This window comes from Thermobia domestica, chromosome 15 (assembly GCF_964235325.1).
Source record: "Thermobia domestica chromosome 15, izTheDome1.hap1.1, whole genome shotgun sequence".
In the NCBI taxonomy this organism is placed as follows: Eukaryota; Metazoa; Arthropoda; class Insecta; order Zygentoma; family Lepismatidae; genus Thermobia; species Thermobia domestica.
In genome coordinates, this window is record NC_137468.1 from 130,497,653 (window position 1) to 130,520,002 (window position 22,350).

At 35.5% G+C, this 22,350-nt stretch overlaps 1 protein-coding gene across 6 annotated transcripts in view; it reads right to left on the bottom strand.

Annotated features, from left to right (window-relative positions):
- The window catches only part of Vps13D (vacuolar protein sorting 13D), a 571,041-nt gene that overhangs the window by 440,536 nt on the left and 108,155 nt on the right, over positions 1-22,350 (bottom strand). For all 6 annotated transcript variants that reach the window (XM_081740126.1, XM_081740128.1, XM_081740131.1 and 3 more), the window contains exons 11-12: positions 16,348-16,483; positions 4,874-4,997 (exon numbers count right to left, since the gene is read on the bottom strand). In XM_081740126.1, coding sequence (XP_081596252.1) covers positions 4,874-4,997; positions 16,348-16,483 — 260 coding nt within the window. The remainder of the gene's footprint in view (positions 1-4,873; positions 4,998-16,347; positions 16,484-22,350) is intronic.

Consider the following 22,350-nt stretch of genomic DNA (forward strand, 5'->3'; position numbering starts at 1 on the left):
ACAGCAGTCTAAGTTTTTAGATGTTTAAGATAACATAAACAGAAATCATAGATCCAATAATTCCAAAAATTTCATCACCATTTTTAATGGCCAGCCATCAGAAAAGGGAACTCCTAACTTCGCGCCAATCAGAAATGAGTTGAAAGATATTTTTAAAATGGATAAATATTTTCAGGATATTTCGGTCTAATTTTGAAGTGTACTACCAATAGAAAAATATTACATTATTGTACGTAAAGTATATTCTTTCAAACGGCCTGGTCCCAGTTGTTCTTTGCTCCCGCTGCGGTAACTATTAAAACCTGTGAAATACACTTAAAAATACCCCTCCCCCACCAACCCACCCCCTCCAAAAAAAAAAAATACTCAGGATAGCACAAACAAGCTGCATTAAAGCTTACGAAGATTAATCTAGGTACTGTACTTATAGATTTAGAAGCCAGCAATAATTCCGAGAAAACTTCAGCACGAAATGTTTACATTAAGCTGAAATATTTTTAACAGGTATCAATAAAACAACAAAAACATAATTAAATTTTACAACACAGAGATACACAGATATTTATCAACCTAATAAAAACGTCAGATATCTAGGTTGGGATCGATCATGGTGATAGAGTATTAGGGCAAAAACTCTGTACTATGTAAGGACCAGTAGAACGGCAGTGTGCAACGAACTAAGCAGACGGTGAGAGTGTAAAATGACCCACTTCTCTGATTTCCACAGAGTTGACCCAGCACAAATGTTGACGATCGGTTATGTAGTGCGAGAGTAACAGAAGTGGCTAGCGTGTTGAGTGTGACGCTATTAACATTTAATTATTGCATGCTGAAGACAAAATCTTGGAAAAATTCAAAGAAAATATGTAATTTGACAGGAAATAAAAGTTCAAATCGGAGTCGCAGTGGGTTTTCTAATTCCTACGTATAGTTCATAAAGATATTACATTAACACTCAACAACAAAAAATGTTATAGTATAAAGTTTTATAATGTTAGCAATAACTGTTCTGAAAATATAGTAGACATCGTGGAAAAATTATCATTTCAATAACTGTTCTGAAAATATAGTAGACATCGTGGAAAAATTATCATTTAAAATTTACGCATTAAGAAAAATTCATTTTAACTATATACAAGTATAACATTCATTGATACCGTCACAATGCGAGAGGAAGAATATTTAAAACGCTATACTCAAGTGTCCTATTTCAAAAATTTTGACGTAATACGTATATCAGTACAGAGAAAAGGAATTCTGTGAATAATGTTAATTTAACTTGCGATACGAAATAGTCGTTCATGGCTTAAGAGCCCATCCAGTTTGCCGTAAGCACCAGACAGTGTCATGTGATCAGGTCAAATGTCACGTTGCGTGCTAAATCGAGTCTGGAGATTCCAAATCAAGATGTAAGAAATTTCAAGCACGTAACCTCCGTGTGGGGCGCCCTTGGTAATTCGAAAAATATGCATACACTTTATCATTATTATTGATTTTACTCAAACAATTTGATTTTTGACAATGTTCTATCCATATTCCCCTTACGTGCTATACATCGTTTTTAAGCTCTTCATTATATCTTTGCAATAAGCTTTCGATTAGCCATCTCTTTATTATAATTTTGAGATATGTGGACGACTTTTTTCTTTTTTTTTTTAACTGATTTTCCATTGATTTCAACGTTTATGTTTCGTGATTCTTTTGATTACGTTCTATTCATTTTAGGACAGTTTCTTTTTTGAATATAGAATCTACAGAAGTTTGTTCTACATTTAAGCTGATTTTCAACCATCTCCCTCCTTCGGCTTGTGAGATAAGTGGAGAAATTATTAGTTTTTTATTGATTTTCCACTGACATTTCAGCTGAACATAAGCCATCTCTCTGTTTTGGTTTTTGAAATAAATGGAGAAATTATTTGTTCTCATTCATTTTTCATTGACGTTCATGTTTCGTGCTTTTTGACTATGTTCCATCCACTTTAGGACAATTTTCTTTTGGAATATAGAATCTACATAGTTTCTTCTACATTTGAGCTGAATTTCAGCCATCTCCCCCAAAGTCTGTTCACATCATTGCAACCGGATAGGCCCTTTGTAAACTAAACTCTCTGAAGCTCAGGATAGTCTGTGAAAATCTGCACCGAACAGAGAACAAAATATAAGCAAGATTTTATACCAAAACATAATCAGTTTTGTATCTGTTTCTTGGTGTATAGTAGTCTCTTCTTGTTTGTCAGATCGAATTTAGGCAATCAGTAAAACACATATATAAAGGTGTGTGACTTACAGATACTTGATACGATGGTTAGACAACCAAAACAACACTTGAGATGAGGGGGATAACATGCTGGCAACAACTGCAATGCCAGTTTGAAAACCAATCAAAACACCCTGCCCTAGACTGAACATACGGCTCATAATTATTTGATGTTAAAAATCAATTTTCATAATTGCAGAATGTACTACAGGGAAACAAAATCATACAAGCACTTGAACAGAAAATCATACAAAGTCCAAATAAGCGAAAATTTCAGCCCCCTCTCCCACAAAAGTCAAGCTTTTTACAAGAAAAATCGTTTTTATGGGGAGAACTTCCACCTCAAAAAAGGAGCTTTTCTGCATCCCTAATAACAGACCCTACACGGCATTAAAGCGAATTACCATTCAGACCTGTTGTGCAAGTGCCATGCAAGTGACAGGGGAACTAAAACAACACTTCTCACAACCTATGCTGACAATCATAGTCAGCCACGAAGTACGTGAGAGGGACATACGGGGTTAGGCCACACAGAGGAAATCACTGACAACAGACCATCACGCTTTAGCATGACGCCAGTGGTGCCGTTAGCATAGCTTTGGTAGTCTAATGAAGAAAGATACCTAAAATATACCTTCAATTTGCGAAGAAGTCTTATCGAGCAAACGTACCTTTTAATCATGTGCTTTGAGTGGTGAAATGTTTGGATAGGCTTGATAATCCAAGATCATAATCCACAACGTCTCTTAAATCCTCCTTAATTCTAACTGCTTAATTCCCTTTGGTCATTCTAACGTATGTTTGGATGCTGGCACGTCATGGAGTAAATTCCGATTGTTTTCAAAATAATTATTGTATCCCGTAATGGTGCTTTCTATTTTCAATGGAAATTTGAGCGCTACTTTGAGATTATAATTTAATTACAATTTTCTGAAGTCTGTACGAAAGTTATGGCTATAATGGTATGGAGATCCATTTTCGTACTTTTATTTATTTTCTTAGTATCTCCACTCTGCTGTTTGTAAGTACAGAAAATAGAACATGACAGTGGGAGCAGGCTATAAAAGATACATGCCTGGAGAAGATACACGTGATGAACATGTTCCTACACAAGACGATATGAAGTCTTCTATTAATGAAGTTCTAGATTAAATTAGACAACAAATGTGTACCGTTTTTACCAGATATAAGACCTAAATGATAGATTTGGATTCCTTTGTTCTGGGGCCGACTTCCTCCAACAATAATCAAATAAAAAAAGAAAAATCGAGATCATGTTATTCAGCTTTGGCATTATTGTGTTCTAATGACCTCGACGGTGTGGAGTTATACCAGAATTATGAAGACATCATTCATTCACTAAGACGCATACAACAAGCTAAGCAACAGCTGGATTTTTCCTCACAAGGCACCCTGAAATATTGTACATATCTTTTTTCAATATGTGCTTGAAGCCTTAAAAGTTTGGCAGTAACACTTCTAATTTTGATCAATCTGCTGGATCATGTAAATGGTCCTTCAGTAAAATGAAGCTGATAAAATTGTATTTGCGTTTCACCATGACCCAGGAAACAAATAAGAATCTGGCTGTTCTTTCCATCGAACATGAAAAAACATCGACATTGGATTTTAAGGATATAATTGATATAATTTGTTTTGATTTGAGTTTAACGGTCCTTTCAGCAGTGAGGCTATATGAGACGTAGACCTAGTGATTAACGTGGAATCTGAACCACATGAGCTCCCGCCGAGAATCGAACCCAGCAATATGCTGAACTTTGCCCGCTTGAATAAAGTCTTTTTCAATTCAATTCAACCCGGATCTCCCACGGCAAAGGCGCATACACTAACAACTTAGCCACAAGGAAGCTCAAGGATATAATTGAAACCATCGCAGTTATCTAAACTCAAAGTGTTTCATTCTGAATGTTAACGCAAGAACAGGCTAGTGAGATAGTAATACGGTAGCTGGAAATATCATCTAATATAACAATGTATACTGAACAGGTCATTTATGCAGATTATACTGCATATTCAGACCCATAAAAATACAAAATTTATATATATATATATATATATATATATATATATATATATATATATATATATATATATATATATATATATATATATATATATATTTAAAAATAAAAAAATAATTAAAAATACAATATTTAAAAGTATACATAAAAATAAATGCACATCGAAATCTTACAACTAACCTTCACTTGATTATGAGTACTAACGGAAAATAAGAATTCCGGCAAGTAGTAGCAATGTCCGTTCAAATTGATCTCGATGAATTTCATTTATCCCAGGTCCTAGTTGAGCTTACGGCGCCTCTGTCCCACACAACCCATGTTAGTTCACTACCAATTACCATCACCTTCTTGATATGCATCAGACTTAGATCAGATTTGTGGAATGCCGTTTCCATTAGTGTATATTTTATCTAAATACTTACAATACACAGGATTCATATTCACTGAAGAACATATCGTGAACACACGTGATGTTCGAGAACCAAAAGATCGCACGCACGTCTGTGTTCAACCACTGCAAATTTCTCAAATAAAACAAAAAGCTTTTGTAAAACTAATTTATCTTAATTCTCACCTGTAGTGAAATACTGAAACGATCAAGAACATGTAAAGTAGACGTTCCCTTTAAGTGAGCGTATTTCCAATTATCTTTCACTCTCCCTACCAAGATCTGAAGATCTCCAAGCTCCAGCTCGTACCTGCAGTAAGTAAAAGGTAACACCATATTATGTTCAGTACACAGCTAAATTTATATTCATTTATCAAAATCTCAGTACAATATATTTACATATACGTCGTAGATAGTTAACAAACAGTTATAGTCGTCGTAACACAGCAATAATTGATAATATGTTTTATAATAATCACTAATTAAAAATATTTAATATTTTCTGTAAAAAAAAAAAAAAAAACTGTATTACAAAGATGTTCCAAAAAATTGTATTCCTGTCTCGCTCTTGAAGGAACTAATCTTTTTTCATCAATAGGATTTAAGACAGGTGTACAAGATTTGTGTTTTTGGATTTTTTTTAAACCTATGTATCAAAACATGCAATTTATGAGCACGCACAGAGAGCTCTAAATGCCAGATAGTTTATCTAAAGATGGCTTACATTTCTTGCCTATTTGGTTTAAAATATTTTACACTTTACAAATATGCCCTTTAGACTTTTAGAGAGAGAGAGAGAGAGAGAGAGAGAGAGAGAGAGAGAGAGAGAGAGAGAGAGAGAGAGAGAGAGAGAGAGAGAGAGAGAGAGATAGATACATACATACATACATACACATACATACATACATACATACATACATACATACATACATACATACATACATACATACATACATACATACATACATACATACATACATACATACATACATACATACATACATACATACATACATACATACATACATACATACATACATACATACATACATACATACATACATACATACATACATACATACATACATACATACATACATACATACATACATACATACATACATACATACATACATACATACATACATACATACATACATACATACATACATACATACATACATACATACATACATACATACATACATACATACATACATACATACATACATACATACATACATACATACATACATACATACATACATACATACATACATACATACATACATACATACATACATACATACATACATACATACATACATACATACATACATACATACATACATACATACATACATACATACATACATACATACATACATACATACATACATACATACATACATACATACATACATACATACATACATACATACATACATACATACATACATACATACATACATACATACATACATACATACATACATACATACATACATACATACATACATACATACATACATACATACATACATACATACATACATACATACATACATACATACATACATACATACATACATACATACATACATACATACATACATACATACATACATACATACATACATACATACATACATACATACATACATACATACATACATACATACATACATACATACATACATACATACATACATACATACATACATACATACATACATACATACATACATACATACATACATACATACATACATACATACATACATACATACATACATACATACATACATACATACATACATACATACATACATACATACATACATACATACATACATACATACATACATACATACATACATACATACATACATACATACATACATACATACATACATACATACATACATACATACATACATACATACATACATACATACATACATACATACATACATACATACATACATACATACATACATACATACATACATACATACATACATACATACATACATACATACATACATACATACATACATACATACATACATACATACATACATACATACATACATACATACATACATACATACATACATACATACATACATACATACATACATACATACATACATACATACATACATACATACATACATACATACATACATACATACATACATACATACATACATACATACATACATACATACATACATACATACATACATACATACATACATACATACATACATACATACATACATACATACATACATACATACATACATACATACATACATACATACATACATACATACATACATACATACATACATACATACATACATACATACATACATACATACATACATACATACATACATACATACATACATACATACATACATACATACATACATACATACATACATACATACATACATACATACATACATACATACATACATACATACATACATACATACATACATACATACATACATACATACATACATACATACATACATACATACATACATACATACATACATACATACATACATACATACATACATACATACATACATACATACATACATACATACATACATACATACATACATACATACATACATACATACATACATACATACATACATACATACATACATACATACATACATACATACATACATACATACATACATACATACATACATACATACATACATACATACATACATACATACATACATACATACATACATACATACATACATACATACATACATACATACATACATACATACATACATACATACATACATATATATATATATATATATATATATATATATATATATATATATATATATATATATATATATAAGGGACTTTAGATTTTCATCTTGGTAGATGCCATCACCATCAGGGAACAATATTTGGGCCATAGGTAGAACCTGGTCCTCAAAATGGCCTCACACGCCTTAGCATTCATCATTCCATGCAGGGCTATGATGGGACCTGCAGCAAACCACGATATCACTGCCCATACTGTAACAGAACCACCCCCATGCTTTACAGCTGGGAGCAGACAGTCTGTATCATAGGCCTGCAACGGTGTTCTCCATACGTAAACACGACAGGTTGTTGAAACATGGTGAAGATTGATTTATAGGACCACGTTACGTGTTTCCACTGCTCATGAGTCCACGCCTTGTGGTCCTTGCACCACTGGATACGCCTCTTCGCATTTACTGCTGTGACCAGGGGTTTGGCGATAGCGGCCCTGCCATGAATTTTCATTTTATGAAGTTCCCGTCGCACTGTTTTCGATGAAACCGGGTTCTGTAGGCCGGAATTGAGTTCAGACGTAATTTTGATTGCAGTGGTCTTCTTTTTAGCTACTACAATCCGTTTTAATGCCCTCCGATCCCTATCTGACAGGATTGTCTTTCGACCACTGTTGTGCTTTGCAGACGTCGTTTGCCCATGAATTGTATATGCACTCGTGACATTGGACACAGTGCTTTTCGATACCCCACAATGTTTGCCACTGTTGCCACTGAAACTCCAACCAGACGGGCACCAACGATCATGCCTCTTTGAAGTCTGTCAGGTCGCCCATTTTACCACACCACGACACTCACAGGTGAACTGGTTACTGTTGCCGACGGAAGAGGAAGGTCCACATGACACATTGAAAACAAAAAAACGATCGGCAACCGCAACACGTGTTATACAGTGGAGGGCCCTGTATGAAGTGTTTTTAGATTTTTTGTCTTTCCCCTCTCTCTCTATATATATATCCTTAAGATCCACGAAACATAATATTTATTAGACAGTTATTTATTTATAATGGTAAAGATAGTATTTATGCACTTTCTTCTGCTCAACTTTTAATACTGACAGGCAAATTATTCTTTTATGATCATGATAATATCTAGCACAGAAGGATGCCATGTAACAATGATAAAAGCACATGTACCGTACATTTCTGAATCTAAGACCAGGTTTTTGTCTTAATTTCGTACCCAAAAGTACAAGGCCGTCTTGCTTTTGTGACATATGGTTAAAAGTTTTTCTTTACTGAACAGAATTACAAGCTTGCATTAAGAGCCTGACATACAAAACATAATACAACATTTACCATTTTTCTTTTGCTTACATTTAATAAGTGAAAGGAGATAATGAAATGCAACTTACCACTATCCTAGATAATGTTTTCTACAAGAGAAAATATGAACCTGAAGAATTTTCAGTGTTGCAATCCATAGAAATTACAGTGTTGCCAGAATAATATTTCCCCCAAAATCTAAGTTAAGACAACGACTAGAGGAACGAACTCAACTGCATTTGATTACGTATCATCTTTTTGGTATCCTGTAAACTACTTTTTAAATAACATTATTATTTAATTTTAATAACTGTATGTTAAAACTATTTCGTTTATTACAAACTAAATACAACTAGTATTTAAAAAGTAGTTCACAAGATACAAAAACATGATACGTAATGAAATGTAGTTGAGTTGGTTCCTCTAGTCGCTGCCTTAACTTAGATGTGGGAAATGTTATTCTGGCAACACTGAATTTTTTCAGGTTCACTTTTTGTTATAGAATAACATTAACTATGACTGTGGTAAGTTGCATTTCATTATCTCCTCTTATTTATGAAAAACAAGCAAAAGAAAAATAGTAAATTTTGTATTATTTTTAGTATGTCAGGCTCTTAAACTCTGACTTTACATTCTTTCCTGCCTTTACAATCTTGAACATTTGTCTGGTTTAGCTTTGAGCGTTCGTAGAGTCAGTGCAGCTTTCCAGTGAGGAAGACTAAAGAAGGTACGTATATGATTTGATTTTTAGTGTAGTTTTATAGTTAACTTTTGAAAACATACCCAGTATGTGTTGTAATTTTTTTTTTAATGGGGATCATCTTGAATTAAAAAATATACAGTATTTTAAAAAGTAATATACATGACATTAAATTACGATTCTTTTAAAAAAGATTGTTTGTACACTGTTATATTACAGTATAAACAAATAATACTTAAGGTGAAGAGACCATTAACACACTTCTATTTCTCCAAAACGGACGAGATAACTGCAAATTCGATCTCACCTGTATAACCCGAGTTAAAATTTTTATGTTTCAGTATACTTTTGGGTCATGTAGAATTCGTCAAATTAGATGGACGTCACATTTTTGTGAAGGGCAAATGGAGTCCTTTGGGGTATTAAACTAGACGAAAATTTCCCCGTAAACGTAATGGTGCAATTAGATTCTTGATAACTGTAATGGTTCAAAAGTTATTTCCTTCAAGATTGATACTATATCCGTTCGCTGATATCATGGACGATCGCACACTGAAAATCAGGGATGTGAAAAACTCAGCCTAGTGAATTTTATTCAGTAAAATAGGTTTATTGGGTAAAACTGTGTTTTATTAAATTTTGTACGCATATTTAAAGCCTTATTCTCACTTAATATACAATTTAAACATTCATCCTCTATTGTACACATGAAACTACAAAATTCCCTTGTCACACAAAGAGGATCCGTGAAAGCCCATTCGCGTTTCGTGGATCACATTGCACCATTAGTTCACTTATATTTCGATTTCTAGAAAGAAAGAAGTAGACAGTTTTCTGCTAATTCTATATGATACATAGGTTCTAAATCATATTCAGGATTCCAATCCTGAATCAGCTGCCCTGACTGATACAGCATTTTCCCTCGAAACACGCCAAGCAAATATTGTAATAGTGCTTCATAGGCAATATCCAAAGACTTGACAAAAAAAAAAAAAAAAAAAAAGTTTATTGACAGACTTTCTTATTAATAAGAGGAACTAAAATGTTGGAAACCTTTGTTTTGGAAAATCTCATTTCCAGATATCATTTGCTTTTTTTACAATAAATTTTATGATTAACAGACCTTCGTAACATACAATAAACGTAATATACGCCACATACGCTAGAAGAATTCAGAAGTTTCCCGATCTCCTTTTCAATGCTTTTTATTTTTTTCATTGTGTGTGTAATTATACAAAAGTAGAGAATGTAATCGCATTGCTTTCTGTTCCAGATTATATGTAGTAGAACATCGTTACAGCGAATTTGATTAAGCACAACAAAGAAAGTTTGCGCATGATTCCCAAACATATACACATACATACATACATATGTATGTATATATTCTCTTTTATATTTTTTCCAATGGAATTTCATTCTGGAAATTCTTGATAAATACACATTTTAAGTCAATTCTGAAACTAGGCTTGTTCTGAGGGAAACGATTGAAGAAAATAATTATAATCACATTAAGACTATAATTTTAATACAAATTTCATAGTATATTTTTGAAGGCGGGTTTTTGGATTTTATAGTGGGTTTTAGCCCCCTCAAAAAATACATTGTGTATTTTTGGGTTGGCGAAAACCACCAACACTGCTGGAAATACAAGATAAGAATAATGTGCTCATTATTTTTGGGGAACGCAGTTCCTGACTTCAACAACAGATACCCCGAGAGGGCTCCAACGTTCTGCAGTAGTCACATCTTTGATAGCCAAGTTTCATGAAAATGGTAATGTGATGAATAAGCCCCTCGATAGCTATAAAAATGGCTGTTGACAACAAAATATTCTTGATGACTCTACGACCATCTGTCAAAGCACTAAACTCGTATAACAGAACGCACAATATATCAGTCAACAGAGTGTAGTGACAATCAGGCACATATTGAAGGGACTTTGTAAAAACGCAATTAGCATCAGAACAACATACAAATATATCAGAAATTACCACAGGGTAATCCAGATGAACGAATCAAATTTTGTACCGGGGTCTTACACCAACACCGGATCCTTGGTACAAAGCATTTTGTTTTTCGACGAAGCACATTTACACGAAAACGGAGAGATAACAGGAAGGTGCATTTATATTGGAGTAAGTCACACACCCACTACTCAGACACACCCAAAGAAGTAATTATTTCGAACAGACAATTGTAAGGTGAAAAGGACTTTCATGATATTGGATTCACATTCCTCGACATTACTCTCACTTCTTGCTTCAAGACACAGTGTTTACATCTGTTCTTTTTCTCGTTAGGTCCTGCAAGATGAGGATATTACAACACTATAGACCAAAGGCTTGTCGATGGAATAGTCTTGGTCAATGGACTGGGCGGCCGATTCCATTGAATGGCCAGCAAGATCACTGATTTCACTCCCCTGCATTTTTTGTATAAGGTTATATAGAGCAGGTTGTTTACTCTAGCAAATCCGCAACACATACCATTCTTGCCAACACATCCACATCCATATTATCACAAGTAGGTCCATACGTTCGGAGGTAACATCGCACCCTCTAGAATCTATTTAGGGTACCTCCGCACAACCTGTCAACATTGCAACTTCTGCATCGACAGAAGTACTAAGTAATTAATTACAGTATTACATTTATGGAAAACATTTACGAGCTGTTGGACACACCTGACTCCATTCCCATTTATAAACTGTCGTCCAATATGGCGGCTATATCCAGGAAGAACTCTGAAACATACACTCATAACCCGATTTACACAATTGAAGTAGTATCTTCCGGAGCTCATCCAAATCTTTTGTCTTTGGGCTCTTGAATCACTTATCCCAGTATACACACGGTGGATCATTTATCTTAATACGTTATTGTAACTTTTAAATTAATGAATAAAACACGCTGAAATGTTATACAAATCCAATATCAACAATCGTTCAACATACTCTGCGAAACCAACAGATGAATAATATTACCAATTCAACATAAACTTATATTTTTACTTTCTATAGAAATCCATCTGATTACTTTCTATAGAAGTTAATGAAAAAATCCGTCTGATTGTTCCTCCCGATTTGTGTACACTCCCTAGAGGCCATACCGTTCAGTGTATCCGCACCAAATCTTAAATTCAAGGTTTTTGTAAAATTCTACCTGTGCAATGGGGGGAGTGAGGTGGAATTTCGAATTTTTCCCTACCCCAAAATAATTTTTTTTTTTTTTGGCTCAACCGATTTTGCTTATATTTCATACATCAATATTTCATTAACAACCACACACTGTGGTATAGGCCACTCGGGAGTTTCTTCAGGACACATTTCTCAAAAACGACTCAGGCGAGTTTGTTTATATTTTATGAATACGTATTTTATTGATAACTCTATAACGTAGTGTAAATGACTTGTCATGAAAATATCCATAAGGGATGTCTTCTTTTGGGGATGAGTTTTTTCTTCAGTTTCCTCAAATAGAACAACTTACGCTATTTTAATGATATTTCATTAATAACCTTAATATATATACATAGAGCATAAGTAATTTGTCATGAACAAATTGACAAGGGGTAGTACTTTTGGCGTGAATTCTTTACGGACGAAGTTTCCCAAGGATTTTAATTTTGTTCGTATTTCACAAATAAATGTTTTAGCAAAAAGTGCAGCATATTAGCTTAAGAAGTTGGAGCTAGAAAGCTTACAGCGGTGGCCCGTACCTTTTATTTCAAATCTCAATATGTCAGATTATTACATACTTCAAATCTACAATGTTAAACAATACCAAATTCATTATTCAGTGGTGCAAACTAATACACTACAATATTACAAGCGTCCAAATTTCGTTAAGACTCTTAATTTTGCCGTGGGGATGGAGATGGAGTATATGGGACTATAAATCTAAGATGTATTTACTTCTGTCACACCTATTTTGTAACCAGTTGCCAGACAAGGAAAAATTCACCACATCATGTGAAAATCCAATCATAATAATTTAGTAACATTGAAATAAACAATCGACAAGTTTCCTTTTAACTCATTCCTGATATGTGCGAGTGTGTCATCTCTTCCTCATACCACAGCAGCCAACTTCCATATTGTCAGCATTACTTTAGACTTCCAGGTGACTGAAGGGCATTTGGATATTGCAAAAATGTGAGCCAGAGAACGTCTAGAGACAGGGAGTGAGAAGAGAATGGAGATGTCAAGGAGAGACAACACCAAGTTCATCATGGAATGCCAGTATGAAGAAGAATCGAGAAACCTAGAGCAACCGACCTGGCCATCATCTTGTTACCTCCTCTCAGTGTGTAAGAGTGCCCACACAAGAGTTTTCAAGATTATTTGAAGAGACATCATAGTCGTATATCCGGCCAGAACCTCAATAAACTCAAATTGTGAAATGAAACTGAAACCCTTCCGTTTAATGTCTCACGTTTACGCTCTTTATTATCGAGTTACTGAAAGGTGGCCTCTTGACAGATAGCTGCACATGTAAACAAAACGAAAGGGAGGATTGATCACCAATCACAGCAGTATTCTTTCACGCTGTTACTAGGCAACGAAGGTCACTGACCGCGCTGTTGCCGATAGTTGAGACGACATGTTAAATGTTTGAAGTTTGTCGCCAGAGCTGCTGTCTCTGTTGCGAAGATTCTGGCAACAGCGCCTTCAGCACTCCATGTGCTACACCCAACTGTCAGAAGCCACCTCTTTTGAGCACACAGTAGGCTAAGGGAGATGGATGAATAAGACAAGTGAATGATGATGGAAGAATTGGTGGAATGAGAATGTGGAAGAAACGGAATACACCGAGAAAACATACGGACACGATGTTGTCCACCCGAAACTCCCTTGGTCGGGGATTGAACAGGGGCTCAACGAATCAGAGCTCACTGGTCTACCACTGAGCCCTCTCCCTCTCAAGAAACTCAAGAACGATGACCTCGACAGAGGAACACCAAGAACAATGCTAAGGTCATCGCTAGCATTCCCTCTATTTTTCCCCCCTTTACCTTCCTCATGTGTGTGCTTACTATCAATTTTCCAAAATATTGTTTTATATTGGAAATTAGGTAATCACTGCTCAGATTTCCGCTATGCAACTAGGACCTCAGAATTAGCTGTAGGTTCTAGTAGGGAGTGTCAGGTCATTTTTCTGAACATCTCCTTGCTATGAGCTGGGATACAGGGCTAACAACCGGTATTTGCCTAAAATGACGTATTTGTGGGAAATGTCTAAAATGACTCTTGTTATCCTTTGCTTTATAATATTACAGAAATAATTCTGATAGTTGAAATAAGTTCTAGCAATTACACAAGTTTAACAAATGTTGCAAACGTTACCGATCTTCATCGAATCTCAAGAACAGTTTGATCTATATAATGCTGTAAAGGTAAAATTATATTTCGTCTACTTAAAAACGTATGTCCTTAGATATGAAATTTTCCATGCACTACTTATTCGAAATACGTCGTACACGATCATACGATCATAGTATTCAATAGTAAGGTACTTATGTATTGCCCCGTTCGTCTCACTTATTTTTCCTGCATCAGACAGTTGACAGTTGGAGCTAGTACATGTACAAAAAGTAGGGGAATTCTTATAACCAGATGTAAGGTATTGTACCGTGAAGATGAATTGATTTTCCACACATCTTCGCTATAGTTCACAATTATAATTTGATAAAGGTTCAAATGTTACGCAGGACCGTAAAGAAATTTGTAGTTTGTGCGCAATATATGTTATCAAAAGCAACACTCAAGAGATGGTTCAATCGTTTCGGTTTTCGATTTCAACATCTAAGATGCTCCCCACAGTGGGCGACTAATCACGGCAGAAAAGGATGACAGTCTCGTAAAAGTCGAGGGAGACCGGCATGTAAGCAGTCATTACATCGCCAGTGACCCAAACGTCCATCACCAACAGTATTAGATCAATTGAAGAAAGCTGGCTACACAAACACGCTCAACGATTGGGTTCTATAAGATGACTCAAACACATTTACACGACCGAATTTCTATCTCTACTGAAGCGTAGCGAATTCGAGCCATTTCTGAAGAGGTTGATCATGAGTGATGAAAAGTGCATAATCTACAACAACAAGGTGTGAAAAGATTGTGATCAAATCGACAAGAAGCTCAACAATCCGTGGCAAAGCTTGCACTGACGCTCTAGAAGGCTTTGCTATGCGATTGATGGAATTGGAAGGGCATCGTGCATCACGAACTGCTGCCGCCGGGCAGGCCCATAGACTCTGGCCTCTACTGTCGACAATTAGCGCGAGTGCACCTAACAAAGGAAACGGCAACAGAAAGGGTGTCGAATACCATACTGACAACGTCAGACCGCATATGTCTTTAAGGCACCATCAGACTATTATTTGTTTCTGTTTCTGCGTAACTCTTTGAATACTGATAAGTTAGCATAAAAAAGGTCTGTGAAAACCACGTGTTACTATTTTTTAGCAAAAAAAAAAAAAAAAAAAAAAAAAAACACACACACACACACAGAAGTTCTAAAGTACTGTCGCTCGAAAAATGGCAAAAGATTATCGAAAAAATAGTTCATATATGGTTTCATTACGTTATTTTTAAATAATAATAAATGTATTCTTAACTTTGACCTCCAAAGACAATATTTTTTTAGACATTCTGATATAAGACATATAGTGGATATACGATTATGCAATGGCAAATTCGTTATTATTTTTCGTTTAATACTTGGACTCTTACTTCAGAATTTATAGAATGCCACCAAAGGAGGACCCGCAGCCGGAAATACCATTTTATTGGATCAACATATTTAATCGCTTTACCTGTCATACATCCGCTGATGTAAATCGAGCTCTGTGATATGTGACTGAGATTCTTCAGGTTTCTTTTGACTAACTTGCGGTTGATCATCAACAGATGGTTCACTTGGTGGAGACGAATGAGGTGTCTGGAACTCGTCTGAAAGTAAAGATTTAACTTCAATGAAATTAAATTCAAGTTTGATACACAAAATCATAAGTTTGATCGCACTAATATAGTACTGTAAATAGTAAATAGCAAAATCCGTTACATCTATGAACTTAATTATTACCGCGGAGAACTAGTTTTTAAAGTAAGAAAAACAAAACAAGCATTTTTTATGAGAAAACTATTCTTTTCCGTATTTGTATGTTGTTACACATAAGCAAGGAATGAGTCAACTAGAACGACTAGAGCCAACTAGAAAAAAACAAACTAGAAGCTGTCCCTTAGGATGTCTTTTACTTTGTCAACAACACAGAACAACCTACTAAGCAAGAAAGAAAGGAGAAAAAGAAGCGAACGAATGAAACAAATACATAAATAAATAAATAAATAAAGAAGTTCAAATTGTCAATGTAATGGATTCCTAACTTTGAGAAAATATTTCAGGATGAATTGCTAAAACAAATTCTGATTTTCATCAAACATGGCGTATGTCTCCCTCAGAACTTAAGAATTGCTACTATCAAATGAGCTCGAAATCAACTAACGGTAAAGCAGTAAAAATCTTCAGAACTTAAAAAACAGATCATTCTTTCACTTATTCGAACAGGACCAACAATTAATTGTAATTTTTATGAAAAACTGGCGTAGGTCATCTACCACGCAGCAGACAGCATTGGTCATAATTCAATCGAGACAGAGTTGTTTGGCAAAAGGTTATTTAAACTTGTGTGGGATACAAGGTGTCTACTAAAATTCAAAAATGAAACTTCGTGACATTTTCTTTATCAGATCATAACATTTCTTAACATTCTCAAGAGCAAATTTGGGTCCGAATTACGCCGAATTTTCATGCATGCGATAGAAGCATGCTTTGCTTGTGATGTTTTATAGAACAAAATTTTCCAGTCTGTAGTTATAGTTATACAGATTAAAAAAAAAAATCGTGATCCAAAAGCTAAATTTCGTGACTTTTTCTTGACTCATGACCGTTTCCTGATTTCGTGACTTTCGTGATCGATAGACACCCTGGGATACCAATACTTGTGAACGATCAATGCACTAATAAACCCAGTATGGGTGGGTGTGAATAATTTAAACGACGTAAATCGACCAGAAGAGTTGACGGTTAAAATACAAATGTACAAACTCCCCTGTTGGTTGGAATATTCAGTAATAAGATGGAATCCTATGAATTCCGGGCAGGTACGAAGGCTCTAGTGGAATGGATAGTTTTGATGCGTACGCCTAAATGATGTACTAGAAGCCTAGTTGTGACGCCTCCCTTTCCACACTGGTTCCTAAAGAGACTAGAGGGCAGAAAAGGCCTCGAGTGGCTGAAACGCTGCCTTATCTTCCAGGTAGTGTGGACACTCGAGGGAGAGTATAATGCAAATGTCTGATACAGCTTGCAGGGGTTCCATTCCTGCCAAGGTTACAGGATTTGCGGGTGCTTGGACATCTATGATCAGTGATGTCTTTTTTTGCTTAAAGTGGACATATATCATCTTTATCTGGTTGTGTGTAGTCCACTGTTCTGTTTATTTATTTTCTTTATACAACAAAAAATTTAAACAACACATAAAAAATTAAAAAGGTTTTGGCACTATTTTTCTACCTTCTTGTTTCTTTCTGACTATGTTCTGATGATTCTGGTATTAATTCATTACTTGTGTTTTCCTTTTGTTCTTAATTTGGGGCCATATAAAAGTACTGGAGAGATTTGAGAAAAGCCTTCGGGTCTCAACCGAAACGAAGGGAAAATCCCAACCTACACTTCCTCGCGGAAGAAAGCGGGCAACGTCTCAGGCGGCTTACGTAGGTGGGGATCGACCGACTCCCGGGATAAGGAGTCAGCCTTTTCGGAGGGCGGATGAGCGGGTGGAGGTCAGGGCACCTTCTTGCTCTTAGGAGGGGAAACTATCCTAAAAGGCGAATAAACCATAAGGTGCTCAACGGCATGGAGATGTGGAACGGAAATGGGAATACTACCACATTATCTTTTTTCCAGGAGCGATGAAGGAGGAGAATAAATAAATATGATGGTTCTTCCTGAGGTAAAAAATATTCCGGAGGTAAAATAGTCCCCCTTTCGGATCTCCGAGTGGGGACTACTCCGGGTAGATCCGTCAGAGGAGAAAATAATAATAACTTTCATTTCAGCATAGGAACCTAGAACGTACGGACTTTACGAGGTATGCATAAACTTTAAAATTTAAAAGTCGAAATAGACAAATGTAAAGTGAACATAATGTGCTTAAGTAAAGTGAGATGGCCAGGAAAAGGTGAGACAGTATCGAGAAATTACACAATATTTTATTCTGGTGGCGTTAAGGCCGAGAATGGTGTCATGATAGAAATGAAGAGGGAAATAGCAAGAAGTGTAACCAAAGTGGAACGCTGCAGTGACCGCTTGATGTTTGTAAAACTAAGTGCAAAACCAGTGGATATTGTGGTAATACAAGTATATATGCCAACAAGTGACCATGATGACAATGAAGTAGAAGTGCTGTATGATGAGATTAGCGACATATTGCACCAGGAGGGAAGAGGTAAGGTCAGCCATAGTAATGGGAAACTAACAGCGTAGTAGGAGAAGGAGCTGCGGATAAGGTAATGGGACCATTTGAATCAGATAGAAGAAATGAACGGGGCAAAATGCTTATCGGCTTCTGTAGACAACATGAGCTGGTGATGACGAGTCTTTTAAGAAAAGGAAAACCAAGCTGTACACATGGAAAACTCCAGGAGATAAGAAACGCATCCAAAACAATTATATTCTTGTGAAGCAGCGTTTCAGGAATAGTGTACGAGACGTGAATACACTATCGGATGCGGATATCGATTCGGATCACAACCTCCTAGTGGTGGAAGTGCAAACCTTGTTAAAGACAATCAAGAAAAATGGGAGGAGAAATCGAAAATGGAACTTAGAGCGACTAAGAAGTATGGACAGTGATGTGAAAAAAGAAATTGAAGAAAAATTCTGTGTGATTGGCAATATGATAGACAATGTAGAAAATAGTTGGGGAAAAGTTAAAAAGATTCTCCTTGACACACTCCACAACAACATTGGCAAGATGGAAAAAGCACCGAGAAAACCGTGGGTAACTGAAGCGATGCTTAAGAAGATTGAAGAACGCAGAAGGGCGAAAAACACGGACATGGAAGAATACAGAAGGCTGAATAATGAATTGAAAAGAGAGACGGACAAAGCCAAAGAGAAGTACATGGAACAGATATGTGAAGAAATAATGGAACTTCAACGGCGCGGCAGATATGATCTGATGTATCAAAAGGCACAAGAATTAAGAGGAAAAGCTAACAAATGCAAACATACATTAGAATCGGAGATCAACAAGGCCATATAGTCACTGACCATCAAAGAATTCTTAGAGTTTGGGAAGCGTATAAAAGATCCGTATGACCAGAAGAACCGCCCCGAAGATATTGCGATCGAAGGAGAGGAAGAGGTGGATGATGAAGAAAAAGGACTCAGTATATTGAAAAGTGAAGTAGTACAAGCCACCAAGGACATGCAAAGGAAGAAGGCCACTGGGGATGATGACATACCAGCAGATCTGCTCAAGGGATTAGGAGACAATGCAATGAAAGTACTGGCTTCACTTATTAACAAGATCTACCTGAGTGGAGAATGGCAAAAGGATTTTCTTGATGATACAATGATAGCATTACCCAAGAAAAAGGAAGCAAAGAAGCGCAGCGATCACAGAACCATTAGCCTTATCCCCACACTGGAAAAATAATTGAGCGCATACTGAACAGACGGCTGAAAAACAAGATAGAAGAGATGTTAGTCGAAGATCAATTCGGATTCCGGATAGGAAAAGGCACCAGAGATGCCATTGGGTTGATGAGAATTATCTCAGAACGAGTTCTGAACGTAAAGGAAGAGTTGAGTTTGTGCTTCATAGGCTAGCAAAAAGCTTTCGATAGGGTCAATTGGACGAAACCTTTACAAATACTTAAAGAAATTAAGGTCAACTGGACACCGACGGTTCATTCGCAACCTGTATATAGGACAACGAGTCAAGTTGCGCTTGAATGAAGGAGAAACCAATAGTGTGGAGATTGGAAGAGGAGTCAGACAAGGATGTAGTATGTTGCCCCAATTATTCAACATTTACAGTGAATAGTTAATGAAGGAAGCATTAATGGGAATCGGAGATTTCAAGATTGAAGGGCAGATTATTAACAAGATCAGGTATGCAGATGATACGGTTATTATAGCTAGAACTGAAGAAGGACTACAGGAAATGATTGACAAAATAGCTGACACTGGGAAACCATATGGAATGGAAATCAACATAGAAAAATCGAAAGTCATGAGAATATCCCGTGGAAATGCGCCCTTATAGGTCAGAGTAGAAAAAAAAAAAAAAAAGTACTTGAAGAGGTTGACCATTTCAAATATCTGGGAAGTATTTTGACGAAAGACGCGTACTGCACCAAAGAGATCAGGTCGAGAATTGCCATAGCCAAAGAAGCATTTAACAAGAAAAGGTCACTCTTAACTAGTAGCCTTAATATTGGACTAAAGAAAAAATTGGTCAAGTGCTATATTTGGAGCATTGGACTTTATGGTTCAAAGACTTGGACATTGCGGAAGTTAGAGAAGAAATATTTAGAGAGCTTTGAAATATGGTGTCTGCTAGATGGAGAAAATAAAATGAACAGGAAGAGTAACAAACGAAGACGTTCTAAAACGGATAGGAGAGAAAAGGACGCTTCTAGACATCATCCTTCGTAGAAAAGCCAACTGGATTGGACACATCTTGCGATGAAATTTTCTTCTTCATACCGCCATAGAAGAAAAGATGGAAGGAAAGCGAGGAATAGGAAGAAGAACACACGTGATCGATGATTTGAAAAATAGAAGAAAATATTGGGAGTTAGAAGAGGAAGCTGAAAATCGAGAAACATGGAAGAAACATTTCCAGGTCCAAATTGAAAATTAAGAAGAAATAAGAAAAAAGAAGAAAAAACCTCACTAGTCCCAGGACCTGCCAAAAGGCAGAATACGTAATAATAATAATAGTTCAGTGCATTTAGGTTTCGAACCGGAATTTTATAATAACAAGCTGAAAATTGGTAGAGATGTTCAGATTGTTGTTCTGAACGACACACTCAAAAGTCCCCAAAAAAATCCTACTTGGGGAAACCAAGACAGACGTCAGGAAGATGGCCGACGACACAATTTATCCCTTAAATTTTAAAACGTCGGATCTTCTCGACATTTCAAGGTAGAAACTTCGTTCTTGCTTCATTTCACTCAGAATAGATTCAAAATTATTACTTATAATGACTTCTTGTCATACACTATTGTTGTCTTTAAATATGGCGCCTTAAAGTGAAAGGAATGTGTATTTTCAATTTGTATTTTAATCTTTAACTGTGAATAACTTTGAAATGGAATTATATACGGGAAAATGTTCTCAAATAATCGTTATTCGCTGTTTCAAGATCTTTCCAACGAGCCAAAACCACTGTTCTATCTCTAAAATTAACGCAGCTAATCAATTTTATGTTGAGCTAGCAGTGATCGCATATCACAATTTACTATTACGCTATATTAGTTGATCAGTAGATGGCGCTACAGCTCAAATTATTATTAACATTTGGTGTCATAAAATCTAATTAATAGAGGTTCTATTATTTACGAATAGAAAAAGAAAAAAGAGATTCCACATTATTCTGCAGATTCCAAATTGGAATCGTTCGGCTTTTGTACGGTAATGACTGACCAGCGACCTTTGAAGGCAGGAAAGTGCCTTCTTCAGGTGGAGGATAGCGCAGCTTTCCCAGAATCAGAAAATATCAAAAATGCGCGACTAGTTGAT